General features: G+C 40.4%; 1 protein-coding gene across 1 annotated transcript; it reads right to left on the minus strand.

The window, feature by feature from the left end:
- Nucleotides 1–11,221: 11,221 nt before the first annotated feature.
- On the minus strand, nucleotides 11,222–11,674 carry LOC103999858 (uncharacterized). Its single transcript, XM_009421742.3, has one exon. It carries the CDS (start codon nucleotides 11,672–11,674, stop codon nucleotides 11,222–11,224), a length of 453 nt encoding a protein of 150 aa, XP_009420017.2.
- Nucleotides 11,675–12,815: the final 1,141 nt, after the last annotated feature.

A 12,815-nucleotide genomic window follows, 5' to 3' on the forward strand; every position in this document is an offset into this window, starting at 1 on the left:
TGCACACTTATCTCAACACATAGATTAGACAACAAATGACAATTGACTTCATCATCAAAATCCGAGATTCAACAATCTCCCCCTTTTTGATGATGACAATCAATTGATAATGGAGTTATCCTTAACTCCCCCTGTCTATATGCCATAGTTGAGATAAGTCAACCTTGAATTCAAGACCCAAGAATTCAAGTGACGTATTGATAAGTTAGATCAGTTAAACTTATCAATACTCCCATCATGATACTCATGATGTATCTTTTCAAAGATGATGTCAAGGCTTGACATACATCAACAAGTTTGTATGATAGTGTTTGTAACTATTCATCATGTAGTTTGAACATTATCATATAAAGCTGTGAAACACTGTTACATGATGCACATAGTTGAAATATTCTAGCAAGTTTTGCATTTTCTTCACATGATAAGATATCAATTTAGGGCATAATGCAAACTTTAGCACATGTTCATATGTTCATATATTTCTTGGTGATGCAAGGATGGCATAATCATAGCAGTGTTTATAGCATCACTCATAGTATTTCTAATCGTGGTAGTGTTTATCAATTCATATATCTCCCCCTTTGTCATCAACAAAAAAATATAGTAATTATGATACCAGGAAAATAATAATAGCAAGCTTATAGAGGAATTTTACATAGATTGCTTTAAATACTTCTTCCCCTTTTTGTTATAATCCATTGTCTATGTAAAGATTTTGCAGGATGGAATACATACACATGAATCACTTCATCAAATCTATTTCAGAAACTTATTTTTCATGAAAGTGTACGAGAAAATTTGTTTTATAGCATTCGAATAAATAAGATGCATTCGGACAAGATTTTGTTTGCAGATTTTCACATATAATCATGGAAACATGGCAATCAAGTGATTTGATCATTCAATATAGTCCGAAAAATAATTTTAACAAATTTATCTATTCGGACACATCATCATTCCTAATTCTCTTCGAATGAAATCAAATTGTTCTTCACTTAGAGGTTTTGTAAAAATGTCAGCTAGTTGATGTTTAGTATCAATGAACTCTATGGTTACGTTATGATTAGTGACATGATCTCGTATAAAGTGATGTCTAATATCAATATGTTTTGTTCTTGAGTGTTGTATAGGATTCTTAGTTAAGCATATTGCACTCGTGTTATCACATTTAATGGGAATATCTTTAAGATTAACTTTGTAATCTTCTAAAATGTTTTTCATCCATACAACTTGTGCACAGCATGCACTTGCTGCAATATATTCAGCTTCGGTTGTTGATAGAGCAACCGAGCTTTGTTTCTTTGATGACCAGGAAACAAGGGCATGTCCTAAAAATTGACATGATCCTGATGTGCTTTTTCTATCTAGTCTACAGCCAGCGAAGTCCGCATCAGCATAAGCTGTTAACTCAAAATTTTCTGATTTTGGATACCATAATCCTAGATTTGTGGTTCCATTAAGATATCTAAGTATTTTTTTAACTGCTTTGAGATGAGATATCTTAGGGTTTGATTGAAATCTAGCACAAAGTCCTACACTGAACATGATGTCTGGTCTGGTGGCAGTGAGGTAAAGTAAACTTCCTATCATACCCCTATAAGTTTTTTGATCAAAGCTTTCTCCACTTTCATCAATTTCTAACTTAGTGGAGGTGCTCATAGGAGTGTTACTAGCCTTTGAGTTGTTCATATTAAACCTTTTTAATAAATTCATGGCATATTTAGTTTGACTAATAAAGATGCCATTGCTCAGTTGTTTGATTTGTAAACCTAAGAAGAATGTTAATTCTCCCATTAAGCTCATTTCGAATTCAAGACTCATAGTTTTAGCAAAAGATTCACAAAGAGATTCATTTGTAGAGCCAAAGATGATATCATCAACATAAATCTGAACAATAAGAAAATTATTTTCAAAATTCTTGATAAACAATGTAGTATCAACCTTGCCTTTTGTAAAGTTATTTTTGATAAGAAAAGAACTAAGTCTCTCATACCAAGCCCTTGGGGCTTGTTTTAAGCCATAGAGAGCTTTAGTTAATCTAAACACATGATTAGGGAGGCTATTATTTTCAAATCCAGGAGGTTGTTCAACATAAACTTCTTCGGAAATAAAGCCATTTAGAAAAGCGCTTTTAACATCCATTTGAAATAACTTAAAATTATTACAACTAGCGTAGGCAAGGAGCATCCTTATGGCTTCCAATCGAGCCACAGGTGCGAAGGTTTCTTCGTAATCGATACCTTCTTCTTGGTTGAAACCTTTGGCCACTAATCTAGCCTTGTTTCTAACCACGATACCATTTTCATCTTGCTTGTTTCTAAAGACCCATTTAGTACCAATAACTAAATGGTCATTTGGCCTAGGAACAAGCGTCGGTTCCACAGCCGGCCCTAGCGTGGTTGGGGTCGGTTCCACAGCCGGCCCTAGCGTGGTTTAAAAAGGCAGAGTTGCGGGCGGTTGCACCTCTGGCTGGAGCGGTGCAACCTCTGGCAACCCGTGGTAGCTGGAGGTGCCACCGCCAGTTGGAGAGGTGCCACCGCCTGCAGCCAGTGAGCACCTAATGTGATTTTGATCAGGGAGCTTTTGCCTTGAGGAGAGTTTTTTTATTTCAGAGCAATTAATGTTTATTAAGATAGATCTTTTAACGTGCATATGCCATACGTATGTTGATAGTTTGTCTGGTATCCCTTTTAAGATCATGACATATTTAGTTTCTTCATGATACAAGAATTAATTCGTAGACGATAGTGTTGACGGGTTCCTTTTTGACTCTTGGTTTATGACTATCGAGAGTCAAGGAGCAGAATATTATTTCTTGCTCCGGCCTAAAATTTTAATGTTTTTTATAGGAAGGGATTATGTTTAGGAACCCATTTGCTTTTGGGTGCCTCAAAGATAGATCTGTATTGTTTATCATATTGCATAGAGTTTATCATGGTTCCTTTAGGAACCCAAATCAATTTGTTTGGACTTATTTTCTTGAATGGACAACAATGTGTCTTGTGTCCAAATTTACAATAGAAGTTACATTTGTCTTGATGTCGAATATGCAAGATGGAGCCTTTTATGAAGGTGGTTGGATTTTGGTGAGGACTTCTCACGAATCCAATTCCACTTCTTTTGGGAATGTGACCCTTGTTTGTAAGGATCATGTTCAATGACTTGCTACCAACCTCGAATTTCTTCAAGGTGTCCTTAAGTAGCAAGTTTTCTTTTTGGAGAGTTTCTAGATCATGGCATTTTATGCATGGGCTTAAACTATCATGATGTTCAGCATTTAACTTATCGAAATTACAAATAAGACTATCATGCTCCTTTTTTAGCAATTTGTATTTACTATTGATAGTCTTACACTCATCAAACAATTCATGGAAAGCATTTAATAATTCATCGAATGATAAATCTGCATCTATTGAATTTGTTACCTCATCTTCGATGGCCATTAAGGCGTAATGAGCAACTTGCTCGGTGTTGGACTCCTCTTCTTCAGATGCGCTCGAATCATCCCATGTTGCTTTGAGCGCCTTCTTCTTTGTTGTTCTCTTTTTGGCTTGGGGACAATCACTCTTGTAGTGTCCCGGCTTTTTGCATTCATAGCAGATTACTTGGTCCTTCTTGAGTTCAAGTTTATTTTTTGCATCATTCTTAAACTTGTTTCTTTTAAAGAACTTTTTAAACTTTCTTGTTAGAAGTGCCAAGTCATCATCACAGTCCTCATCACTTGAGTTTTCTCTCAAGTGGCATTCAGAAGTTTTGAGTGCCATATCCTTCCTGTTCTTTGGAAGGATGTCTTCTTGCTCTTCATGAGCTTTACAAGTCATTTCGTAGGTCATTAATGACCCGATTAATTCTTCAAGAGGGAAATTTCGTAAATCTTTTGCCTCTTGAATAGCAGTGACTTTGGGATCCCAACTCTTAGGAAGGGATCTTAGTACCTTATTAACAAGTTCAAAATCCGAAAAGCTCTTTCCGAGTCCTTTTAGACCGTTGACGACATCCGTGAAACGGGTAAACATGTCGCCAATGGTTTCACTCGGTTTCATCCGAAAAAGTTCGAAAGAATGTAACAACAAATTGATTTTTGACTCTTTTACTCTACTTGTGCCCTCATGGGTCACTTCGAGTGTGTGCCAAATATCAAATGCAGTTTCACAAGTTGAAACACGGTTAAACTCGTTTTTATCAAGTGCACAAAATAAGGCATTCATAGCCTTTGCATTAAGAGCGAAAGCCTTCTTTTCCAAGTCATTCCAATCGATCATTGGAAGAGAAGACTTCGAAAATCCATTTTCGACAAGATTCCACAGTTCAAAATCCATAGAAATAAGAAAGATCCTCATTCGGGTCTTCCAGTAGGTGTAGTCCGTCCCACTGAACATGGGTGGACGCGTAATAGAATGCCCCTCTTGGTTTCCGGCGTATGCCATTTCTCTTTGGGTTTTAATCCGTTAGAGAGTTAACCTTGCTCTGATACCAATTGTTAGGATCGAGAGCACTAAGAGGGGGGGGGGGTGAATTAGTGCAGCGGAAATCTTTCAGCGATTAAAAACGAAAGCTGCGTTCGTTCGATAAAAACTATTTTGATGCAAAAGCCAATTCTAAGATTACTTATGATTAAGTGCAGTTTACGTTTAAACACAGTTAGCGTCTAAACGCAGTTTGCGTCTAAATGCAGATTGCGTCTAAACTCAGATTGCGTCTAAGCGCAGTTTGCGTCTAAGCGCAGATTGCGTCTAAGCGCAGTTTGCATCTAAACACAGTTTGCATCTAAGCGCAGTTTAAGCAGAAGTATAAAGACAATGTGCTGCTATTGTACAGCTCAAAAAGTAATCTGCAAAAAGCAGATTTACGTCTAAACGCAGATTTACGTCTAAACGCAGATTTACGTCTGAACTTTGAAACTCGTTTGTATATTCGCAGAAGGCAGTATGTAATTGAAATCAAGACGTAAACGTAAACTGAAATCTGATGATTGTGCGAGGAAAGCCGATTTACGTCTAAATGCAGTTTTACGTCTAAATGTTGAAACTCGTTGGTAAAATTGCAGAAGACAGTTTGCAGTTATAAATAGAATCAAAATGTAAATGTAAACTGCAAAGAAACTCGTTCGTAAAAGCGCAGAAGACAGTTCGCAGTTATAAACAGATTCAAGACGTAAATGTAAACTACAATCTAAAGATCGTACGAAAACACCTTTTGACGTCTGAATGCAGATTCGGAAAGATTAGAACTTAGAAGCTTGTTCGTAAAGGCGCAGAGAGCAATAGCTATGTAGGAGGTTTGTAGTAATGATAAAGTGCTCAAAATAAACGCAAACCAGAGATTTAGAGTGGTTCGGTCAGTCTTGACCTACTCCACTTTTGGCTTCCTCCACCGGCGAGCTCACCGACGTCAACTAGGGGCCTTCCTTCAATGGGCGAAGGCCAACTACCCTTTTACAGTTTCTCTCCTTTTGACGGGCTCAGGAGACAACCCTTACAGATCCTTTCTCTCCTCTCTTTACAACTCAAGACTTGAAGAACAGAAAAGAGGAGAACTTTTGGACTTTACACAAATTTGAGCTCTTAGAGTCACTGAAAAGATCAAGAATTCGGTGTGGATCTGTATCTTTTCAGTGCTGAATGGGTGGGGTATTTATAGGCCCCAACCCAATTCAAATTTGGAGCTCAAAACGATCAAATCCCGGAATTCCGGGATCAGGCGGTTGCACCTCTTGATTGGAGAGGTTGCACCGCCTGGCAGAGCTCGAAGACCGAGCTCAGGCGGTGCCACCTCTCTGTCAGGGAGGTTGCACCGCCCAGTCTTGCTCGAAGACTGAGCTCAGGCGGTGCCACCTCTCTGTCAGGGAGGTTGCACCGCCCAGTCTTGCTCGAAGACTAAGCTCAGGCGGTGCCACCTCTCTGTCAGGGAGGTTGCACCACCCAGTCTAGCTCGAAGACTGAGCTCAGGCGGTGCCACCTCCTGGCTGGGGAGGTTGCACCGCCCAGTCTCGCTGGGAGGCCTAGGCCAGGCGGTGCCACCTCCTGGCCTGGGCGGTTGCACCTCCTGGTGCAATCAGGGTCCGAATGGTTAGTTCCATTCGGCCCAATTTCAGTCTTTCAGGGGCCCAATTGCCCCAAGATTAAGCCAATGGGATCACCTCCCATTTTCCAACTTAATCAACGTGCTAACTACGATTAAATCTAAGACAATTTCTGCAGCTTTGCTTCGGTGCGTCAATCGCTTCTTCCGGCGAGTTTCCGACGAACTTCCGTCGATCATCCGATGAACCCTTGGTGATGCTCCTGCGGACTTCCGGCAAACTCCTGGACTTTGCGACGATCCTCTTGGCGAGTTCCGACGAGCTTCGCTTGGCAAGCTTCTGGACTTCTCGGATCTGTTCTCGCAGAACCTCCGACGACCGTCCGAACTTCCGTCGAACTCTCGAACTCCCAATGTGATCATGAACTTGACTCCGGCGCAACTCCTGCTGCTTGTCTAACTTTCATCGTAGTTAATCCTGCACACTTATCTCAACACATAGATTAGACAACAAATGACAATTGACTTCATCATCAAAATCCGAGATTCAACAATCTTCATATGATAAAAGCTTGTATCAAAAATGTTTGTAAGAGTGTATAGCTAAAGTAATGAGGAAGTAAAGTAGTTTGCAATTAAGGTAAATAGCAAAACAAAAATGCAAACCAATTTATAGTGGTTCGGTCGTCATGACCTACAACATCCACTCCCGATTCCTCTTCACTCAAGGCCATCGGCTTCCACTACCGGTCTTCCTTTAATGTGCGACGACCAACTACCCTTATACTCTTTCTTCTTTTCACAGGTTCAAGAGAGAACCTTTACACCCTTCTTTTAAAGTGTTCCCTCACACACCACCCTTAGGACTATCACTAAGCTCTTGGAGGAGGAACTCTATACTTAAAAGAGTTTTATAACCTTGGAATCAGAGTTTTTGCTCTCTTTTCATGTATCTTCGAAGCAGAAATTTGTGGGGCATTTATAGACCCTAAATGACTTCAAAACTTAGAGCCCAAATTCAAATCCTCGAGTTTTTGGGGTACTGGTCGTACCACCACCATTACTGGGTGGTACCACTGCCTGTTAGTCTGACACTCGGTGGTACCACCACCTAGTCTGATGGTACCACCACCTGGCATATTAACACTAGGTGGTACCATCGCCCAGTCTAATGGTACAATCGCCTAACATAATTTGGAAGACTATGTCCGGGCGATACCATCGCCCAATCTTAGGGTACCACTGCCTGACATAGTCTTGAAGACTATGTCTGGGTGATACCACTACCTAGTCTGGGCGGTATCACTGCTAGACCCTACTATAGGACACTAAATGGGCCAAACAACAAGCCCAATTCAGCCCTGATTTAGGCCCAAATGGCCCCTAATTGACTTGACATTATTTTATCCTAATATTGACTCAATTAGACCTAAACTAACTCGATCTTGACAATTTATTATAAAGCACAAATCATATGTTGTCTGCCATGTTATCGGTTCTTCTAGCACTTTGTTCGATCCTTCGACGCATCGTCCTCTCCTTCGGCTTATTGTCCAATCGGCATGTTGACTCCCGTAGCGTCTGATCTCCTTGGTGCAATGTCCAATCCTTCCGTCCGATACCCGAATTCATGGCATAAAGCCTTTTGCCAACACGTCGATTGATCCTCTGGCCTAACGTCCAATCTTTTGACATGTTCACTCCGGCCCAACGTCCGATTCCTCCTACTTTAATCAATTTGCCTCTCCTTGATTAAAGCTAGTCTTGCATCACTCAAAATGCATATTAGATCACAAACTTATCAATTGATTTTATTATCAAAATCTAAGATTCAACACCCTCTCGACCGAGGAGATCCTTGGGGGGTCGAGCGAGGGCTTGCCGGACGAGCTTCATGAGGAGTGCATGATTGGTGGCTGAAGGGTGGGCCATTGCACTGAGGTCGTTAATTGTGCCAATTGGGGTAGGAGTGGACCGATGGTTTACATCATGTCAATGAGGGCTTGGACTTGCTAAGTGAGGCCTAGGAAAGCATTTGATGGGACGAGCAGGGAGCCTATGCTCGGCCCTAGGGGAAAGTCTTAGGTCATTGAGTAGATGCTAGTAGTGCCCTAGTGTTTGGGCCAAAGTGGAGGCATCGACCTACTAGAAGGGAGGCATACGCCTCCCTGCTCAGAGGGGCCTAGGGCCATGGGTAGTGCCTCCTTGTTGGAGCGCTCGTTGGGAGAAGTGCTAGAAGGATATTTTTATGATATTCAGCCCTCCTTCTAGCATTAGAATATTAACACACGAAAATCGTCGACCGGTGAGTCGGTCTGATTGGTCCACTAGCGAAAGTGCAAGTTATTCACGATGACTCCTCTTTGTTGACACGGAGGGTTGAAATGATGATCTTGCATGGAGAGCCCACTAGGGGAGGTAGATCACTGTGAGAGTGGTTTGGCCCTTGTTTGATGGAGTTGGGTTTCAGAGCTGGGTCATTCTTACTGCTCGATTGCCTCTTGACTACATCTCTAGATGGCATCGGGGGTCATGCACAATAGATCTGCACTAAGGGCATCATGGCTCGACCCTTCCAATGCTTAAGTCAAAGAGATGGAGGGGGAGGTTAAAAATGCAAGTGAGAGAGTAAAAGCTCTTGCACGCTTGCCTCAGCCTGGTTCGGGACTTAGCTTTTATACGTGGGCATTGAGCGACCTATACGTTCATTTGCCAAGGCCCCTCTTTCCCTGCATGGTAGAGGCATCAATAAGGGTAGCTTGCTGGCATGTGTCCTTTGGTGCTTAGGACAGACCGTTGGGGAGAGGCTTTTAGACTGACTTCCTTGTTGCTTTGAGCTAATTCCCTCCCTTCATCGATTTCTGAGCTTTTGCTTGGAGTCCTAGGATTATCTCAATTAATATCTTATATCTACCCCCAGTCAGACTTACATTAAATGTGTAACTTAAACGAACATATCTTGATTCTGCCATGAGTCTTTTTACTTGAATTCGTAATTAAATTTAAATATTAATTTATCGCTGAGTTTAAATTTAATTAGAACTATATTAGTAATCATGATACAAACTTAAATTTAAATTTTCCTTTTATTGTTGCTAATTCTATAATTATCAATGCTCCTCCTGCACTTTAGCCCGCCGACTAGTCCCGTGGTTCAAGAAACGGTCCTCCGTTGAGGATTCATCCTGACAGCTTTATAGATCGAAAAAATAGAAATTGACACCATGTCAGATTTATCAATCTCACTACTCTCGGTCGTCGGAGTTTTTTTCTTGTTACGGAAATAATAAAGATTCTACGCTGACAACCTTATGATCAATAATAAACCAGAGATGCAAACAAGTTGGTTTTACCTGACACCACTTGCGATGAATTGTATATTACGAGGATGAAAGAGCTTAAATACAAACCCAAAAGAAACCAAGGAATTAACACAAAAATACAAATCCTAAATAGAAGATTCACGTGATTCTATCTTTTTTCTTATAATAAATTTTCTCACTGCAGAGTTAGTATAGCAGGTAAAACTTCACCCAAAAAACACAAGAAAATCCTAATCTAGTGTCATTTATATACTCACATAACAATTTTTCCCTCCGTCCTTCAAGATTTAGTATAGAAAATCCTAAAAGTGACATTATTCCGTTATATTCGACCCTCATCAAAATCTTGAGATCCACAAATTAATGATAGAATAATCAAACTATAAGATCTAAGGGTTTCTTTCTATATTTGAATATTATCTCTGAAAGAGTATTGTTCACCGACCAATTTAGTTCCAATTAGGAGTTCAAAAACAGTTATCAACCCTAAATAAGGAAATCTTCGTTGGGATAAGACCTCCTTTTCACACGCACAGGCATAGTGGTTAATAATTCTAACAAGAAATCCATACTATATTTTGAATAGATGCAGCCCGAAGACTGGTAATGTGCGATGTATTGAGCAGTTGCAAATCAATAACATCAATTAATTGAGTGGCTAAGCTCTTGCGTAGTACCATAGGGATTGTGATTGAGGAACTACCTCATGACATGTTGTCAATGTCTTCTATCAGAAGCCATGGACGCATGCACATGGTTGTCATGTATCATTGGATCTGTTGACTTAGAAGTCATGCTTCAATGGATTTCCTATTGAATGATTGAAGTGATAGATCTGTCCGATAGCAATCAAACAAGAAAGATGGGCCACCAAATGCCAAGGCCTTCCTTGATTACTGTTCTCAAAAGGACAATACCTTGATTAAGACTAGTTCGAGGGCTAAGTAGAAGTTAACAGTCTCTTACTAAGCATTTCCGTTCTTGGAACGAGAACTAAAACTATCGGTTCTTGAATCGAAACTAAATTCATTTGAAATCATTTGGTTCTGATTTCAAATTCAATAGAATGGGAATCGTTGATTCTAGGAAAAGATCACCAGTCCTGGAACTAAGGTCAGGGTTACTTTGAGATTTTTAAGAGAATTTTTCTTAACTAATTTAAGAATTACATAATATGAAAGAAACTAATATGTTAATACACAGGAGACATTCAAGTCCTTTTCAAAGGGTTAAGAGTTCAATTTCCTCTATTTTAAGTTGAAGCTGCTAAAGGTTATGTAAATAGAAACTAATAAGGGTTATGATGGCTATTCTCAGGTTGAATTTGACATCTCAAGCTTTTGCATTGAGATGGTTTCTTGACTTTAATTCAATTCTAGATTGGCCTGCTTAGTATCCTTCCTTGTCAATATGATAAAAGAATAGACTATGAGAACACATCTCCAGAGTCTTCTTTATCTTATTCACAGAGGTGGCACGTCTCCAAAATAATTATTTTTTATCCATTTTGATGTGCTCTTCCTTATCATGAGGTGGCAGAAAAAGAAAAGGAAATAGCCACAACAATATGCACATAAGAGAGTGAGATAGTTATTCGGCTTTGTTACATCCAAATTTGAACCAAAATAATTATTTCTTGTCCATTTTGATGTGTCCTTCCTCCGAAGAACAGATCACAAAAAAAGATTCACAACTTCCACTCTTTTTCATGAGGTGGCAGGAAAAAGAAAATTTGGTCACAGCAAAATGTACATTAGAGAGAGAGAGAGAGAGAGAGAGAGAGAGAGAGAGAGGAAGAAATAAATAAAAGCAGCAACTGAGAGACCACTAAAAATTGTTATCCCCGATGCATGAAAAAACACGGCGATGCCACAGTCTCAGTCTTCTGATATGGTCTCGAGATGCGGCCTCCATACTCCAACTCGGCCACTCCGCCGCCGGCGGTGACACACCTTCGTCGAAACGACTTCCTGCTCAACTGAGTTGTCATGATCCAAGTCTTTGACAACGACGTCGTCGCCACCAGTTTTCTGGGGCCTTTTCCGGTGAATCTTCTTCCTCTCCTTCCCCGGCAACGCTGATTCTGGTAACAAGAAGTAGATATTGCCTCTCTTCAGCTCCGAGTCCGGCGACAGCATGAAGATCTTGCGGACGACTCCCTGAGAGCACGGCTTGCTGATGACGTGGTTGGGGTGAGCCGCCAGAACTTCCCTGGCAGAGACCGGGCGACTGTACAACTCCACTTGGCCACTGAGATGGACGACTCGGACGACGTCGAGCGCACCGCAGGGAAGAACGCAAGCCAAACAGCACCGTAGGCTGTTGCCCATCTTCTCTTCTTCTTCTTCTTCTTCTTCTCAGCTCTCCTCTTCGTGTTGTGAGATCGCTCTATGGGTTATATAGGTGCCATCATCACCCGAACTTCCAATAAACTGACCTGAAGGTTTTGCTGCATCACGACAAGAAGATATATTATAGAATTGTGGATCATCAATGACAGGTGCCATCATCACTCAAACTTCCAATAAACTAAGCTGAAGGTTTGGCTGCATCAGGACAAGAAGATATATTATAGAATTATGGATCATCAATGACGGGTGCACCTTCAAATCATGTTCTCTATTCACTTGTACCCAACAGTAAGAGAAGCAGTAAGCCTCATTGCATGTCTCATTACTTGCCTTGCAATAAGTGAAATGGAAAACAGAGCGAGTGGGAATCAGGTGATCACATCGGAGAATGTTTTCGTAGGTCCTCCGGCAGATCACGAAAACCTAGTGTTACTGCTCAAACTGTCAGTTGTGAAGCTAACGATGACAGTGTCGGTGCCCAGTGAATGCCTCCGATACGTCCACACCGACCACCGCGTCCCCGGGTGGCCAGATCCGTCTTTAGGAGACCTACCGCCTTGGACGCTTCGACGCGGGAACGGAAGAGGACAAGAAGAGGGGCGCACTAAAATAAGGTGCTGTTGTACACGGTAAGGCCTCGCCTCGCCTCTCGTACAGTGGTAGTTCATTAGCTGTCATCTGTGTCTTCTCGAGATTCATCGGCTTGTGGACTTCACGATTACATATCTGAGCTTTAATGCTTTGAAGTAGTCTAATAAGTTACAGCTAATATATATATATATATATATATATATATATATATATATATATATATATATATATATATATATATATATATATATATATATATATGAAACCAAAGAAAGTTGCTGGTCGAACACTATAACTAAGCTAGTCTTCATAGTCCCACAGATCAGCTGTGCTGTTGCATGGTCCTTCGTTCTTGTTCATGATTAGAATCTCTCCGTCCAGAATTCTATTGACAACGTTCCACAAAAGAAACAGAAGATGGAACCGTAAATATAAAAATTATATTTATATATAATTTTAATATAAATCAAATAACGATAAATAAAAATCAAAATTATGTTATTATTCAGAAAATTTTTATCTGATCTAT

The sequence above is a fragment of the Musa acuminata genome, chromosome BXJ3-10 (assembly GCF_036884655.1).
Source record: "Musa acuminata AAA Group cultivar baxijiao chromosome BXJ3-10, Cavendish_Baxijiao_AAA, whole genome shotgun sequence".
In the NCBI taxonomy this organism is placed as follows: domain Eukaryota; kingdom Viridiplantae; phylum Streptophyta; class Magnoliopsida; order Zingiberales; family Musaceae; genus Musa; species Musa acuminata.